Raw genomic sequence first — 12,682 nt, 5'->3', positions numbered from 1 at the left:
CACATGATGCTGCCACCCCCGTGATTCATGGTTGGGAAGGTGTTCTTCAGCTTGCAAGCCTCCCCTGTTTTCCTCCAAATATAACAATGGTCATTATGGCCAAACAGTTGTATTTTTGTTTCATCAGACCAGAGGACATTTCTCCAAAAAGTACGATAATTGTCCCTATGTGCAGTTGCAAACCGTAGTCTGGCTTTTTTATGCCGGTTTTATGACTTGTTTTACTGTGGATATAGATACCTTTGTACCTGTTTCCTTTAGAATCTTCACAAGGTCCTTTGCTGTTGTTCTGGGATTGATTTGCACTTTTCGCACCAAAGTACATACATCTCTAGGAGACAGAATGCGTTTGTGCAGATGAACGTGGTACCTTCAGGCGTTTGGAAATTTCTCCCAAGGATGAACCAGACTTGTGGAGGTCTACAATTCTTTTTCTGAGGTCTTGGCTGATTTATTTGGATTTTCCCATGATGTCAAGCAAAGAGGCACTGAGTTTGAAGGTAGGCCTTGAAATACATCCACAGGTACACCTCCAATTTACTCAAATGATGTCAATTAGCTTATCAGAAGCTTCTAAAGCCATGACATCATTTTCTGCATTTTTCCAAGCTGTTTAAAGGCAGTCAACTTAGTGTATGTAAACTTCTGACACACTGGAATTGTGATAAGGTGAATTATAAGTGAAATAATCTGTCTGTAAACAATTGTTGGAAAAATGACTTGTGTCATGTACAAAGTAGATGTCCTAACTGACTTGCCAAAACTATAGTTTGTTAACAAGAAATTTGTGGAGTGGTTGAAAAACAAGTTTTAATGACTCCAACCTAAGTGTATGTAAACTTCCGACTTCAACTGTATTTATGAATAGTGTGTAAATAGTATTTTTGTTGTCTCGAGGTCTTTCCAATATATAACTTTTGTTCTTGACTTTAACTGTTCTGTACTTTGTCATGTATTTGTACGTTTTATGAGGACCCCAGGAAGACTATGTCTATGCAATAGATAATGGGGATCCTAATAAACTAAACTAAACTTTAAACCCAACCAGAAGCAGCTCTCTCTCATTATCTGTTTGGAGACAGACAGCAGAGTCGTGTTCATTAGGGCACATTGTAGGAAAATGTTTTACAAAGGAAAACGTTTCTAATTGAACACGTTCAGGTAGAGTGGCGCAGTGGGTCTAAGGCAAGAGGTGTCCCTACAGTCCCTGGTTTGATTCCAGGCTGTATCACATCCGGCCGTGATTGGGAGTCCCATAGGGCGGAGCACAATTGTCCCAGCTTCGCCCGGGGTAGGCCATCACTGTAAATAAGAAATTGTTCTTAACTTACTTGACTAGTTATTTTTATTTTTAAAGCCCCTCCCTGTGTCAGTCGGTTTTCTTCCTTTTTGTGCCTAATGAACAGGACTCAGGCAAATCATCAAGTTCTAGTCCCTCTCACCGTCGGTCAGCTGCTGCTCCAGGTCCTTGATCTCCTCGGTCTCCTTGGCAATACGGGAGAGCATGTCGTCCAGCCGGCCTTCCAGCTCCCGGTGCTTCCTGCTCATCATGCCCAGCAGCTGGCTCTTACTGGACACCTGAGCCTTCACATGGGCCTGGAGAGGGAAGGATGGACAGGGGGCAGCGACAGTAGGTCAATATACACTCCTATTACTGTTAATGATGTCAATAGAAGATGAAAATTCTACTTTAATAGGAAATTAGGATTTGCCCCTAAGCTCCTATTACTGTAGGTATAGCCATACTTCAGCATGACAACTCCACATTTAATCAATACATTTTGTAACGAAAATATGAATGCATGTGTGTTTCTAATAATGTGTTACTCAATGCTTAATTTGTAAACTGGGTGTCAATTGCATGCATTATCCTCGCTTTTGCGTACTGGCACAGAACAGTAGAGTAGAGTGCTTGCAGAAGTTGCACACAGTTTGTAGCTTTTTCTTTGTTGCCTTTTATAAAACGCATTTCATGCAATTCCACATCATTTTAGATGACTTGAAACTTTAGCAGAATTTGTTTTAATACCTAACAAATGGTTGAAATAACAACCTATTTTGACAATGACAAACTGAGAATATGCGATCAATAAAAACAACCTTGTCGTCAATCCATCAATAGCCTAAGGCCTAGGTGTGTGGAGATGCATATTGTATAATATTCTAGTCCTAAAAAAAGCCTTCCAGTCTCACTGACTCGCCCAATGAAGCGCAGCTCAATCAACGGCGATGGCTGATGCCCTTGTGTCAAAAGCCTTGCCTCTCTCATTTTACTTTATAAAACAGTGCCGTTCGCTCAATAGGCCTATTTGGAAGTTGATAACATATTTGGTAACCTACAGGCAGAATAGTCTTCTATTTTCAGAAGGAGTCATTTGCTTTTACAATTTCTTTTGCCGCGATTGTATTAGAAATATTGCTAAAGCCCTGTTTTAGCTGCATGCCGTTCACTGACATATTTGCTGCGGGTTCCTGACTGGAGACCAGTAGCGGTGCATGGGTAAAATCAACAGTCATCAGGGATGCCAAGCAAGGGAAAAAAAATCCATATTACAACCCGTGTTGTGATAATTGCATTGTTTGCTCTATAACCTGTTAGTTCATACAGTACCTTCGGAAAGTACTCAGACCCATTGACTTTTTTCTACATTTTATTAGGTAACAAACAGTCTTATTCTTAAATTGATTAAATTGTTCCCCCCCCTCAATCTACACACAATACTCCATAATGACAGAACAAAAACAGTTTTTTAGAAAAATTTTCACATGTATAAAAATAAAAACTGAAATATCACATTTACATAAGTATTCATACCCATTACTCAGTACTCTGTTGAAGCACCTTTGACAGCGATTACTGCCTTGAGTATTCCTGAGTATGACGCTACAAGCAAGGCACACTGGTATTTGTGGAGTTTCTCCCATTCTTCTCCTCAGATCCTCTCAAGCTCTGTCAGGTTGGATCGGGAGGGTTCCTCCAGACGTGACGCTTGGTAGTCAAGCCAAAGAGTTCACTATTGGTTTCATCAGACCAGAGACTCTTGTTTCTCATGGTCCGAGAGTCTTTAGGTGCCTTTTGGCAAACTTCAAGTGGGCTGTCATGTGCCTTTTACTGAAGAGTGGCCACTCTACCATAAAGCCCTGATTAGTGGAGTGCTGCAGAGATGGTTGTCCATCTGGAAGGTTCTCCCATCTCCACAGAGGAACTCTAGAGCTCTGTCAGAGTGACCATCAGGTTCTTGGTCACCTCCTTGACCAAGGCCCTTCTCCCACAATCGCTCAATTTGGCCAGGCAGCCAGCTCTAGTAAGAGTCTTGGTGGATTCAAACTTAATCCATTTAAGAATGATGGAGGACACTGTGTTCTTGAGGGGCTTCAATGCTGCAGAAATTTTTTGGTACCCTTCCCCAGATCTGTACCTTGACACACTCCTGTCTCGGAGCTCTATGGACAATTTCTTCGACCTCATGGCTTGGTTTATGCTCTGACATGCACTGTCAACTGTAGGACCTTATATAGACAGGTGTGTGCCTTTCCAAATCATGTCCAATCAATTGAACTTACCACAGGTGGACTCCAATCAAGTTGTAGAAACATAAAGGATGATCAATGGAAACAGGAGCTCAATTTCAAGTCTCATAGTATCGTTATGTTTGGAGGAAAAAGGGGGAGGCTTGCAAGCCGAAGAACACCATCCCAACCGTGAAGCACGGGGGTGGCAGCATCATGTTGTGGGGTGCTTTGCTGCAGGAGGGACTGGTGCACTTCACAAAATAGATGGCATCATGAGGAAAATTATGTGCATATACTGAAGCAACATCTCAAGATATCAGTCAGGAAATTAAAGCTTGGTTGCAAATGGGTCTTCCAAATGGACAATGACCCCAAGCATACTTCCAAAGTTGTGGCAAAATGGCTAAAGGACAACAAAGTCAAGATATTGGAGTGGCCACCACAAAGCCCTGACCTCAATCCCAAAGAAAATTTGTGGGCAGAACTGAAAAAGCATGTGCGACAAGGAGGCCTACAAACCTGACTCAGTTACACCAGCTCTGTCAGGAGGAATGGGCCAAAATTCACCCAACTTATTGTGGGAAGCTTGTGGAAGGCTACCCGAAATGTTTGACCCAAGTTATTAAACCATTTAAAGGCAATGCTATCAAATACTAATTGAGTGTATGTATGTAAACTGACCGACTGGGAATGTGATGAAAGAAATAAAAGTTCAAATAAATCATTCCCCTTACTATTACTATGACATTTCACATTCTTAAAATAAAGTGGTGATCCTAATTGATCAGAAATTGTTAGACAGGGAATTGTTACTCGGATTAAATGTCAGGAATTGTGAAAAACTGAGTTTAAATGTATTTGGCTAAGGTGTATGTAAACTTCCGACTTCAACTGTATGTGGCTGTCCATGCTACTGGTGTGTGTGTGTGTGTGTGTGTGTTCGTGCGCAAGTACGCTGAACAAAAATATAAAACGCAACATGTAAAGTGTTGGTCATGTTTCATGAGCTGAAATCACTTCAGCAGTGATAAATTCATGAACTTCTTTGAAGAAAATATCATGATCATTAGAAAGCAAATTACAGACTCTTTAAATCTGCGTATTTCTCCAAAGCTCAGTTGTACTGAGTCTGCACAACACTGCCAGGATGTAGGATCAAGGGAGACACTCAAGTGTTTTAATCCTAGATCTCGACACATTCATGAAAATAGTAATGGCCTCTAAACCTTCAAGCTGCATACTGGACCCTATTCCAACTAAACTACTGACAGGCCTGCTTCCTGTTCTTGGCATACCTATGTTGAACATAATAAATGGCTCCCAGTCCACCGGATGTGTACCAAACTCACTAAAAGTAGTAGTAATAAAGCCTCTCTTGAAAAAGCCAAACCTTGACCCAGAAAATATATATTTTTTAAACTATTGGCCTACATCGAATCTTCCATTCCTCTCAAAAAAAAATGAAAGCTGTTTGCGCAGCAACTCACTGAAGACAATGTATACAAAATGCTTAACGCTGGTTTTAGACCCCACCATAGAACTAAGACTGCACTCATGAAGGTGGTAAATTACTCTTTAACGGCATCATACCAAGGTGTGGGCAACTCCAGTCCTCGAGTGCCTGATTAGTGTCTCACTTTTTCCATCCCTAGCAAACACAACTGATTAATAAAATTGCATTCTAAAATAAACATCATGATTAGGTGATTATTGGAGTCAGTGTGTGTTAGCTGGGGCAAAACTGTGACACCAATCAGGCCCTCGAGGACTGGAATTGTCCACCCGTCTAGACCTTAGTGCTGCTTTTGACACCATCGATCATGACATCCTTTTGGAGAGATTGGACACCCAAATTGATCTACACGGACAAGTTCTGGCATGGTTTAGAGCTTATCTGTCGGAAAGATATCAGTTAGTCTCTGTGGATGGTTTGTCCTCTGACAAATCAACAAAGTTTCGGTGTTCCTCAAGGTTCCGTTTTAGGACCACTATTGTTTTCACTATATATTTTACCTGTCATTCGGAAACACAATGTTAACTTTCACTGCTATGCGGACGATAAACAGCTGTACATTTCGATGAAACATGGTGAAGCCCCAAAATTGCCATCTTAATCTTGATGGTTGTACAGTCATCTCAAATAAAACTGAAGGAGCTCGGCGTTACACTGGACCCTGATCTTCTCTTTTGACAAACATATCAAGACTATTTCAAGGACACCTTTTTCCATCTTCAAAGCGTTGCAAAAATCAGAAACTTTGTCGAAAAATGCAGAAAAGTTCATCCATGCTTTGTCACTTCTAGATTAGACTACTGCAATGCTCTACTTTCCAGCTACCTGGATTAAGCACTAAATTAACTTAAGTTAGTGCTACACACGGCAGCTGGAATCTTGACTAGAACCCCAAAATTTGATCATATTGCTCCAGTGCTAGCCTCTCTGCGCTGGCTTCCTGTAAAGGCTAGGGCTGATTTCAAGGTTTCACTGCTAACCTACAAAGCATTACAATAGCTTGCTCCTACCTATCTCTCCGATATGGTTATGTCATACATACCTACACGTATGCTGCTGGAGGCAGGGCTTTCTCCTATAGAGATCCATTTTTATGGAATGATCTGACTATCCATGTGAGAGACGCAGACTCAGTCTCAACCTTTAAGTCTTTATTGAAGACTCATCTCTTCAGTAGGTCCTATGATTGAGTGTAGTTTGGCCCAGGGGTGTGAAGGTGAACGGAAAGGCACTGCAGCAACGAACCGCCCTTGCTTTCTCTGCCTGGCCGGTCCCCCTCTCTCCGCCGGGATTCTCTGCCTCTAACCCTATTACGTGGGCTGAGTCACTGGCGGTCTTCCATCCTGTCCCTAGGAGGAATGTGTCACTTGAGTGGGTTGAGTCACTACAGTGACCTTCCTGTCCGGGTTTGGCTCCCCCCTAGAGTTCGTGCCGAGGGGGATATCTTCATCAGCGTAGTAAGTTGGTGGTTTGAAGATATCCCTCTAGTGGTGTGGAGGCTGTGCTTTGGAAAAGCGGGTGGGGTTATATCCTGCCTGATTGGCCCTGTCCGGGGGTATCATCGGACGGTGCCACAGTGTACCCAACCCCTCCTGTCTCAGCCTCCAGTATTCATGCTGCAATAGTTTGTGTTGGGGGCTAGGGTCAGTCTGTTATGTCTGGAGTATTTCTCCTGTCTTATCTGGTGTCCTGTGTGAATTGAAGTATGCTCCCTCTAATTCTCTCTCCATCCCCTTTTGGAGGACCTGAGCCCATGCCTGATGACTCCTTGCTGTCCCCAGTCCACCTGGGCCGTCCGTCCATCTGTACGTCTGTGTGTGAAAAGCCAACTGACATTTACTCCTAAGGTGTTGACCTGTTGCACTCTCTACAACAACTGTGATTATTATTATTTGACCTGGTCATCTATGAACATCTTGGACATGTACTGTTATAATGTCAACCCGGCACAGTCAGAAGAGGACTGGCCACCCCTCAGAGCCTGGTTCCTCTCTAGGTTTCTGACTTTCTAGGGAGTTTTTCCTAGTCACGTGCTTCTTTATTGCTTGCTGTTTGGGGTTTTAAGCTGGGTTTCTGTACAGCACTTTGTGACATTGGCTGATGTAAAAAGGGCTTTATAAATACATTTGATTGAAATAAAATATCCCAGAAATGTTCCATACGCACAAAAAGCTTATTTCTCAGAAATGTTTATTTCTTTATTTACTTACATCACTGTTAGTGAGCATTTCTCCTTTGCCAAGATAATCCATCCACCTGACAGGTGTAGCATATCAAGAAGCTGATTAAACAGCATGATCATGACACAGGTACACCTTTTGCTGGAGACAATAAAAGGCCACTCTAAATTGTGTAGTTTTGTCACACAACGCCACAGACATCAAGTTGAGGAAACTTGCAATTGGCATGCTGACTGAAAGAATGTCAACTGCAGGAATGTCTCTGTTGCCAGAGAATTGAATGTTAATTTCTCTACCACAAGACGCCGGCAATGTCGTTTTAGAGAATTTGGCAGTACATCCAACTAGCCTCAACCGCAGACCACGTGTAACCACATGTGATGAAACAGAAGTATTTATGTCTGTAATAAAGCTCTTTTGTGGGGGAAAACGTATTCTGATTGACTGGGCCTGGCTCTCCAGTGGGTGGGCCTGGCTACCCTGTGGTTGGACCCATGGCTGCGCCCCTGCCGAGTTGTGAAATCCATAGATTAGGGCCTAATTAATTTATTTCAAAATGACCGAAATGAATAAACTCATTAAAATTGTTGAAATTGTTACATGTTGCGTTTATATTTCGGTTCATGTTGACTAAACAGTCTATGTAGTACACGCTTTTAGTTTTTTTGTCCTTGCCTACCTGGCTAAAATGCCAGGCCAGCTATTTAACATTAACCTACTACATCTAGCTATATGTTGAACTTACATCCTTTCAAGCCAGGAGCACAACGTGTGAATTTATGGTTGGATCAGAATCACTGTTATAATCATTGGCCAGTACGGAGAATTAAGTAAAACCACAATCCCGATCTCCCTCCAAGGCTAATTTAGGAAAGTGACCATTTTAACTAGCTAGCTATTCTCTGGAAGACAACACAAAGAGATGCAACCATTCAAGTTTTTTCTGTATATGACGATTGTCTTTTGGGGTGATGTGATTGGTGTGAAGCCAAATGCAAACTGGCTTCCCTTGACACTTTTTTTGGTGCTCTAGGACCATTCAAAGTTGAGCACACTCAGTTTAGCTCAAAGCTGATTGGCTATTATTAAAATTGTTTTATTATCAAGGTAGGCCAAATGCTCGCTGGCTTCCCTTGCATTCAGAACTTCAATGCTGTTCAAAAATATAATTATTTTTGACAACATCCGAGCGAGCGTATCAGCTCCCCTCTCTCTGTATGTGAAGCCCATCTATCTGAGGCTGTCTGGTCAAAAATATATTTTGCTCGCTTGGATGCTTCCAACAATATCATATTAATTTTGACCATACAGCATCAGATAGATGGGCTTTACATACAGAGATAGGGCCATTGTTTCGCTCACTCGGATGCTCTCGATGTTGAGGTACATTCAGACTCTTGCGAATTTAAAAAACATTATGAAGCACAGAGAGACAAACTACATTTTTTAATAGCATTAACAGAGAATTGAAAACCTTTTTGTAATAACACAGTATATGGGATTGATTTTAAGAAATTTGGCTTAATAAAATTGATTAAAATTATGGTGTTTATATTCAGAGAAAAACGAAAATCAAAACCCTCAGGGTTTCCGTTAGAATGGAATGGAAAATATGACGCTGTACAACAAGAGGAAGGCTGTCCTTGTAAATAAATATTTGCTGACTTGCCTAGTTAAATAAAGGTTATACTAAGAGCATAACATGTCTGCACCATAATTTTCTAATTCTTGTCTAACCAATACCCAAATGGAGATAAAGGGAAAATAAAAACCTCATTGATTTATCAAGACCAGTCCCCATGCTTGCCTCAGAGCAGAGAGAAACGGTGCTAAAATAGCTGTAGGCTTTTTCTTCTAACTTCAATATGCTCTTTAAAAAAATAAGACCTACACCATTTTTAAAAACACATTACTCAACACTAGTGAGACTCATTTCACCTATTGTAGGCCAACAGTATATTGATTTTTTTTTTTTTCAATGACGTGACTCTCCGCTAACAGTTAGATTTAGAGGATTGGAGGACTCCAAATTAATATCTAAAGGGCATTTTCCGTTAGATATTCTCACAGATCCTAAGGGGCTTTTATTTAATTCTAAATCAATTAACAATATTTTGGAGAGGATTTCGTTTTCATAAAAATAAAAAAAGGCAATTCTTGAACATGGGGTGAGACATTCTCACCAATTTGTAAATAAAGCCAGTTTGTTATTTAGAATGATTTATTTCTGGAGAAATCTAACTTGATTATTTAGCAGACATCACTTGCGTATATTCAGTCAACACACACCTTATGAATATCATGGAATATTTTATATACAGTGGGGAGAACAAGTATTTGATAACCTGCAAAATTGGCAGTGTTTCCTACTTACAAAGCATGTAGAGGTCTGTCATTTTTATTATAGGTATCCTTCAACTGTGAGAGACGGAATCTAAAACCAAAATCCAGAAAATCACATGATTTTTAAGTAATTAATTTGCATTTTATTGCATGACATAAGTATTTGATACATCAGAAAAGCATAACGTAATATTTGATACAGAAACCTTTGTTTACAATTACAGAGATCATACGTTTCCTGTAGTTCTTGACCAGATTCCGTCTCTCACAGTTGAAGTGTACCTATGATAAAAATTACAGACCTCTACATGCTTTGTAAGTAGGAAAACCTGCAAAATCGGCAGCGTATCAAATACTTGTTCTCCCCACTGTATATAAAAGTTTCTCCATGCTCGTCTCAGAGCATCGCGGAAAAGGTGCTGAAATAGACTTCCACAGCGGGAAGGCTATGTATTCTGTGCCCACTCGTGGTATCTCTTCGGTTACACATCCTCTTCGGTTACACATCACACATGGTTAATGTTCTCAGAACATTAACCATGTGTGTTCGCTTATTTTGTACTGTTCTGTAGTTTGAACCAATGATTTGTCTGACAAACAAAGAACTTTGTGTCCTGCAGGCCCAGGCATGGATCAAAGCTAGACATTCAATAACGTCATCTTCACAGACTAATCAACCGTGGCCCTTGAGTAATTTACTCAAAATTGCTACAGAAAAAAAGGAGGAAGATCAAGAAGATTAACGAAAGCATAAAGATGTTGATGAAGAAATGCTGTTTTGAGTTAGAAATGTAACACTTTAGAGTACTTAAGCATCGAATACATTGCAAGTTGAGGGATTTTCACAACAGTAGCCGGGCTATGAAAAGTATTGTCTTGTCCTACTAATAGGAAACATTCGCATGATGGGTTACATTCTTTATTGTAACCACAATGTCACACATAATTTGTATCTACCTTTCTAATTACTTTTAGAGTTTGGGATTTACAAATGTGTGCTTTCATTATTAGTTACATTGTTTTATTTCGAACGTGCAGACTTATTTTCTTTAAAGTATTGTTTTATCTAGGATGCTACATGTGACCAGTTGCAATTGTAAGTAGGCCTTGTAAAATAAATCCTACTTCTATTAGGCTGTTAAGCTTCATAACTGGCTGAGGTAGGCTAATTTATATAGGTCTCTGAAGAAATAGACTCCAATTAAGCCCTCTTGTTGTTTGTAAAGTCAAATTAAAATTAAGATTATTGTTGAAATGAATTGCTTGACTGGTGTAGGTTTTCTCCATCTGTTGGTGTGCAACACTTGCATAACAAGTTAGCAATATTTTCAGCACCAGCCACTGTTCACCTCCTATTGATTGCGCTGCGGTTGCCGCTGGTTGTTTTTTTAAATTGAACCTTTATTTAACTAGGCAAGTCAGGTAAGAACAAATTCTTATTTACAATGATGGCCTACCCCAGGCAAACCTGGGTGACGCTGAGCTAATTGTGCGCCGCCCTATGGCACTCCCAATCACGGTCAGATGTGATACAACCTGAATTCGAACCAGAGACTGTAGTAATGCCTCTTGCACCGAGATGCAGTGACTTAGATCACTGCACCACCCGGGAGCCATGACCAATATATATATTTTTTTTTCAGAATATTACATGTGCAGTCATGGCCAAAAGTTGAGAATGACACAAATATTAATTTTCAAAGTCTGCTGCCTCAGTTTGTATGATGCCAATTTGCATATACTCCAGAATGTTATGAAGAGTGATCAGATGAATTGTAAAGTCCCTCTTTGCATTGAAAATGAACTGAATCGCCCAAAAACATTTCCACTGCATTTCAGCCCTGCCACAAAAGGACCAGCTGACATGTCAGTGATTCTGTCGTTAACACAGGTGTGAGTGTTGACGAGGACAAGGCTAGGATTCTGTCGTTAACACAGGTGTGAGTGTTGATGAGGACAAGGCTAGGAGATCACTCTTTCATGCTGATTGAGTTTGAATAACAGACTGGAAGCTTCAAAAGGAGGATGGTGCTTGGAATCATTGTTTTTCACGTGCCGTTTTTCACGCGTCATCATTGCTTTGCACAAAAAGGTCTCAACAGGCAAGGATATTGCTGTCAGTAAAATTGCACCTACATCAACCATTTATTGGATCATCAAGAAATTCAAGGAGAGAGGTTCAATTGTTGTGAAGGCAGCTTCAGGGCAACCAGAAAAGTCCAGCAGGTGCCAGGACCGTCTCCTAAAGTTGATTCAGCTGTGGGATCGGGGCACCACCAGTACAGAGCTTGCTCAGGAATGGCAGCAGGTAGGTGTGAGTGAATCTGCACGCACAGTGAAGCAAAGACTTTTGGAGGATGGCCAGGTGTCAAGAAGGGCAGCAAAGACGCCACTTCTCTCCAGGAAAAACATCAGGGACAGACTGATATTCTGCATAAGGTTAAGGGATTGGACTGCTGAGGACTGGGGTAAAGTCATTTTCTCTGATGAATCCCCTTTCCTATTGTTTGGGGCATCCGAAAAAAGCTTCTCCGGAGAAGACAAGGTGAGCGCTACCATCAGTCCTGTGTCATGCCAACAGTAAAGCATCCTGAAACCATTCATGTGTGGGGTTGCTTCTCAGCCAAGGGAGTGGGCTCACTCACAATTGTGCCTAAGAACACAGCCATGAATAAAGAATGGTACCAACACATCATTCGAGAGCAACTTCTCCCAACCATCCAGGAACAGTTTGGTGACAAACAATGCCTTTTCCAGCATGATGGAGCACCTTGCCCTAAGGCAAAAGTGATAACTAAATGGCTCGGGGAACAAAACATCAATATTTTGGGTCCATGGCCAGGAAACTCCCCAGACCATAATCCCATTAAGAACTTGTGGTCAATCCTCAAGAGGTGGGTGGACAAACAAAAACCCACAAATTCTGACAAACTCCAAGCATTGATTATGCAAGAATGGGCTGCCATCAGTCAGGATGTGGCCCAGAAGTTAATTGACAGCATGCCAGGGCGGATTGCAGAAGTCTTGAATAAGAAGGGTCAACACTGCAAATATTGACTCTTTGCATCAACTTCATGTAATTGTCAATAAAAGCCTTTGACACTTATGAAATGCTTGTAATTATAATTCAGTA

The 12,682-nt window shown here is 41.1% G+C and overlaps 1 protein-coding gene across 3 annotated transcripts in view; it reads right to left on the bottom strand.

The window, feature by feature from the left end:
- cntrl (centriolin) overlaps positions 1–12,682 on the bottom strand; it is a 108,986-nt gene that overhangs the window by 48,343 nt on the left and 47,961 nt on the right. For all 3 annotated transcript variants that reach the window (XM_036980322.1, XM_036980324.1, XM_036980323.1), the window contains one exon: positions 1,443–1,596. In XM_036980322.1, coding sequence (XP_036836217.1) covers positions 1,443–1,596 — 154 coding nt within the window. The remainder of the gene's footprint in view (positions 1–1,442; positions 1,597–12,682) is intronic.

This window comes from Oncorhynchus mykiss, chromosome 6 (genome assembly GCF_013265735.2).
Source record: "Oncorhynchus mykiss isolate Arlee chromosome 6, USDA_OmykA_1.1, whole genome shotgun sequence".
Lineage (NCBI taxonomy): Eukaryota > Metazoa > Chordata > Actinopteri > Salmoniformes > Salmonidae > Oncorhynchus > Oncorhynchus mykiss.
This window is presented reverse-complemented; position numbering and strand designations above follow the sequence as displayed.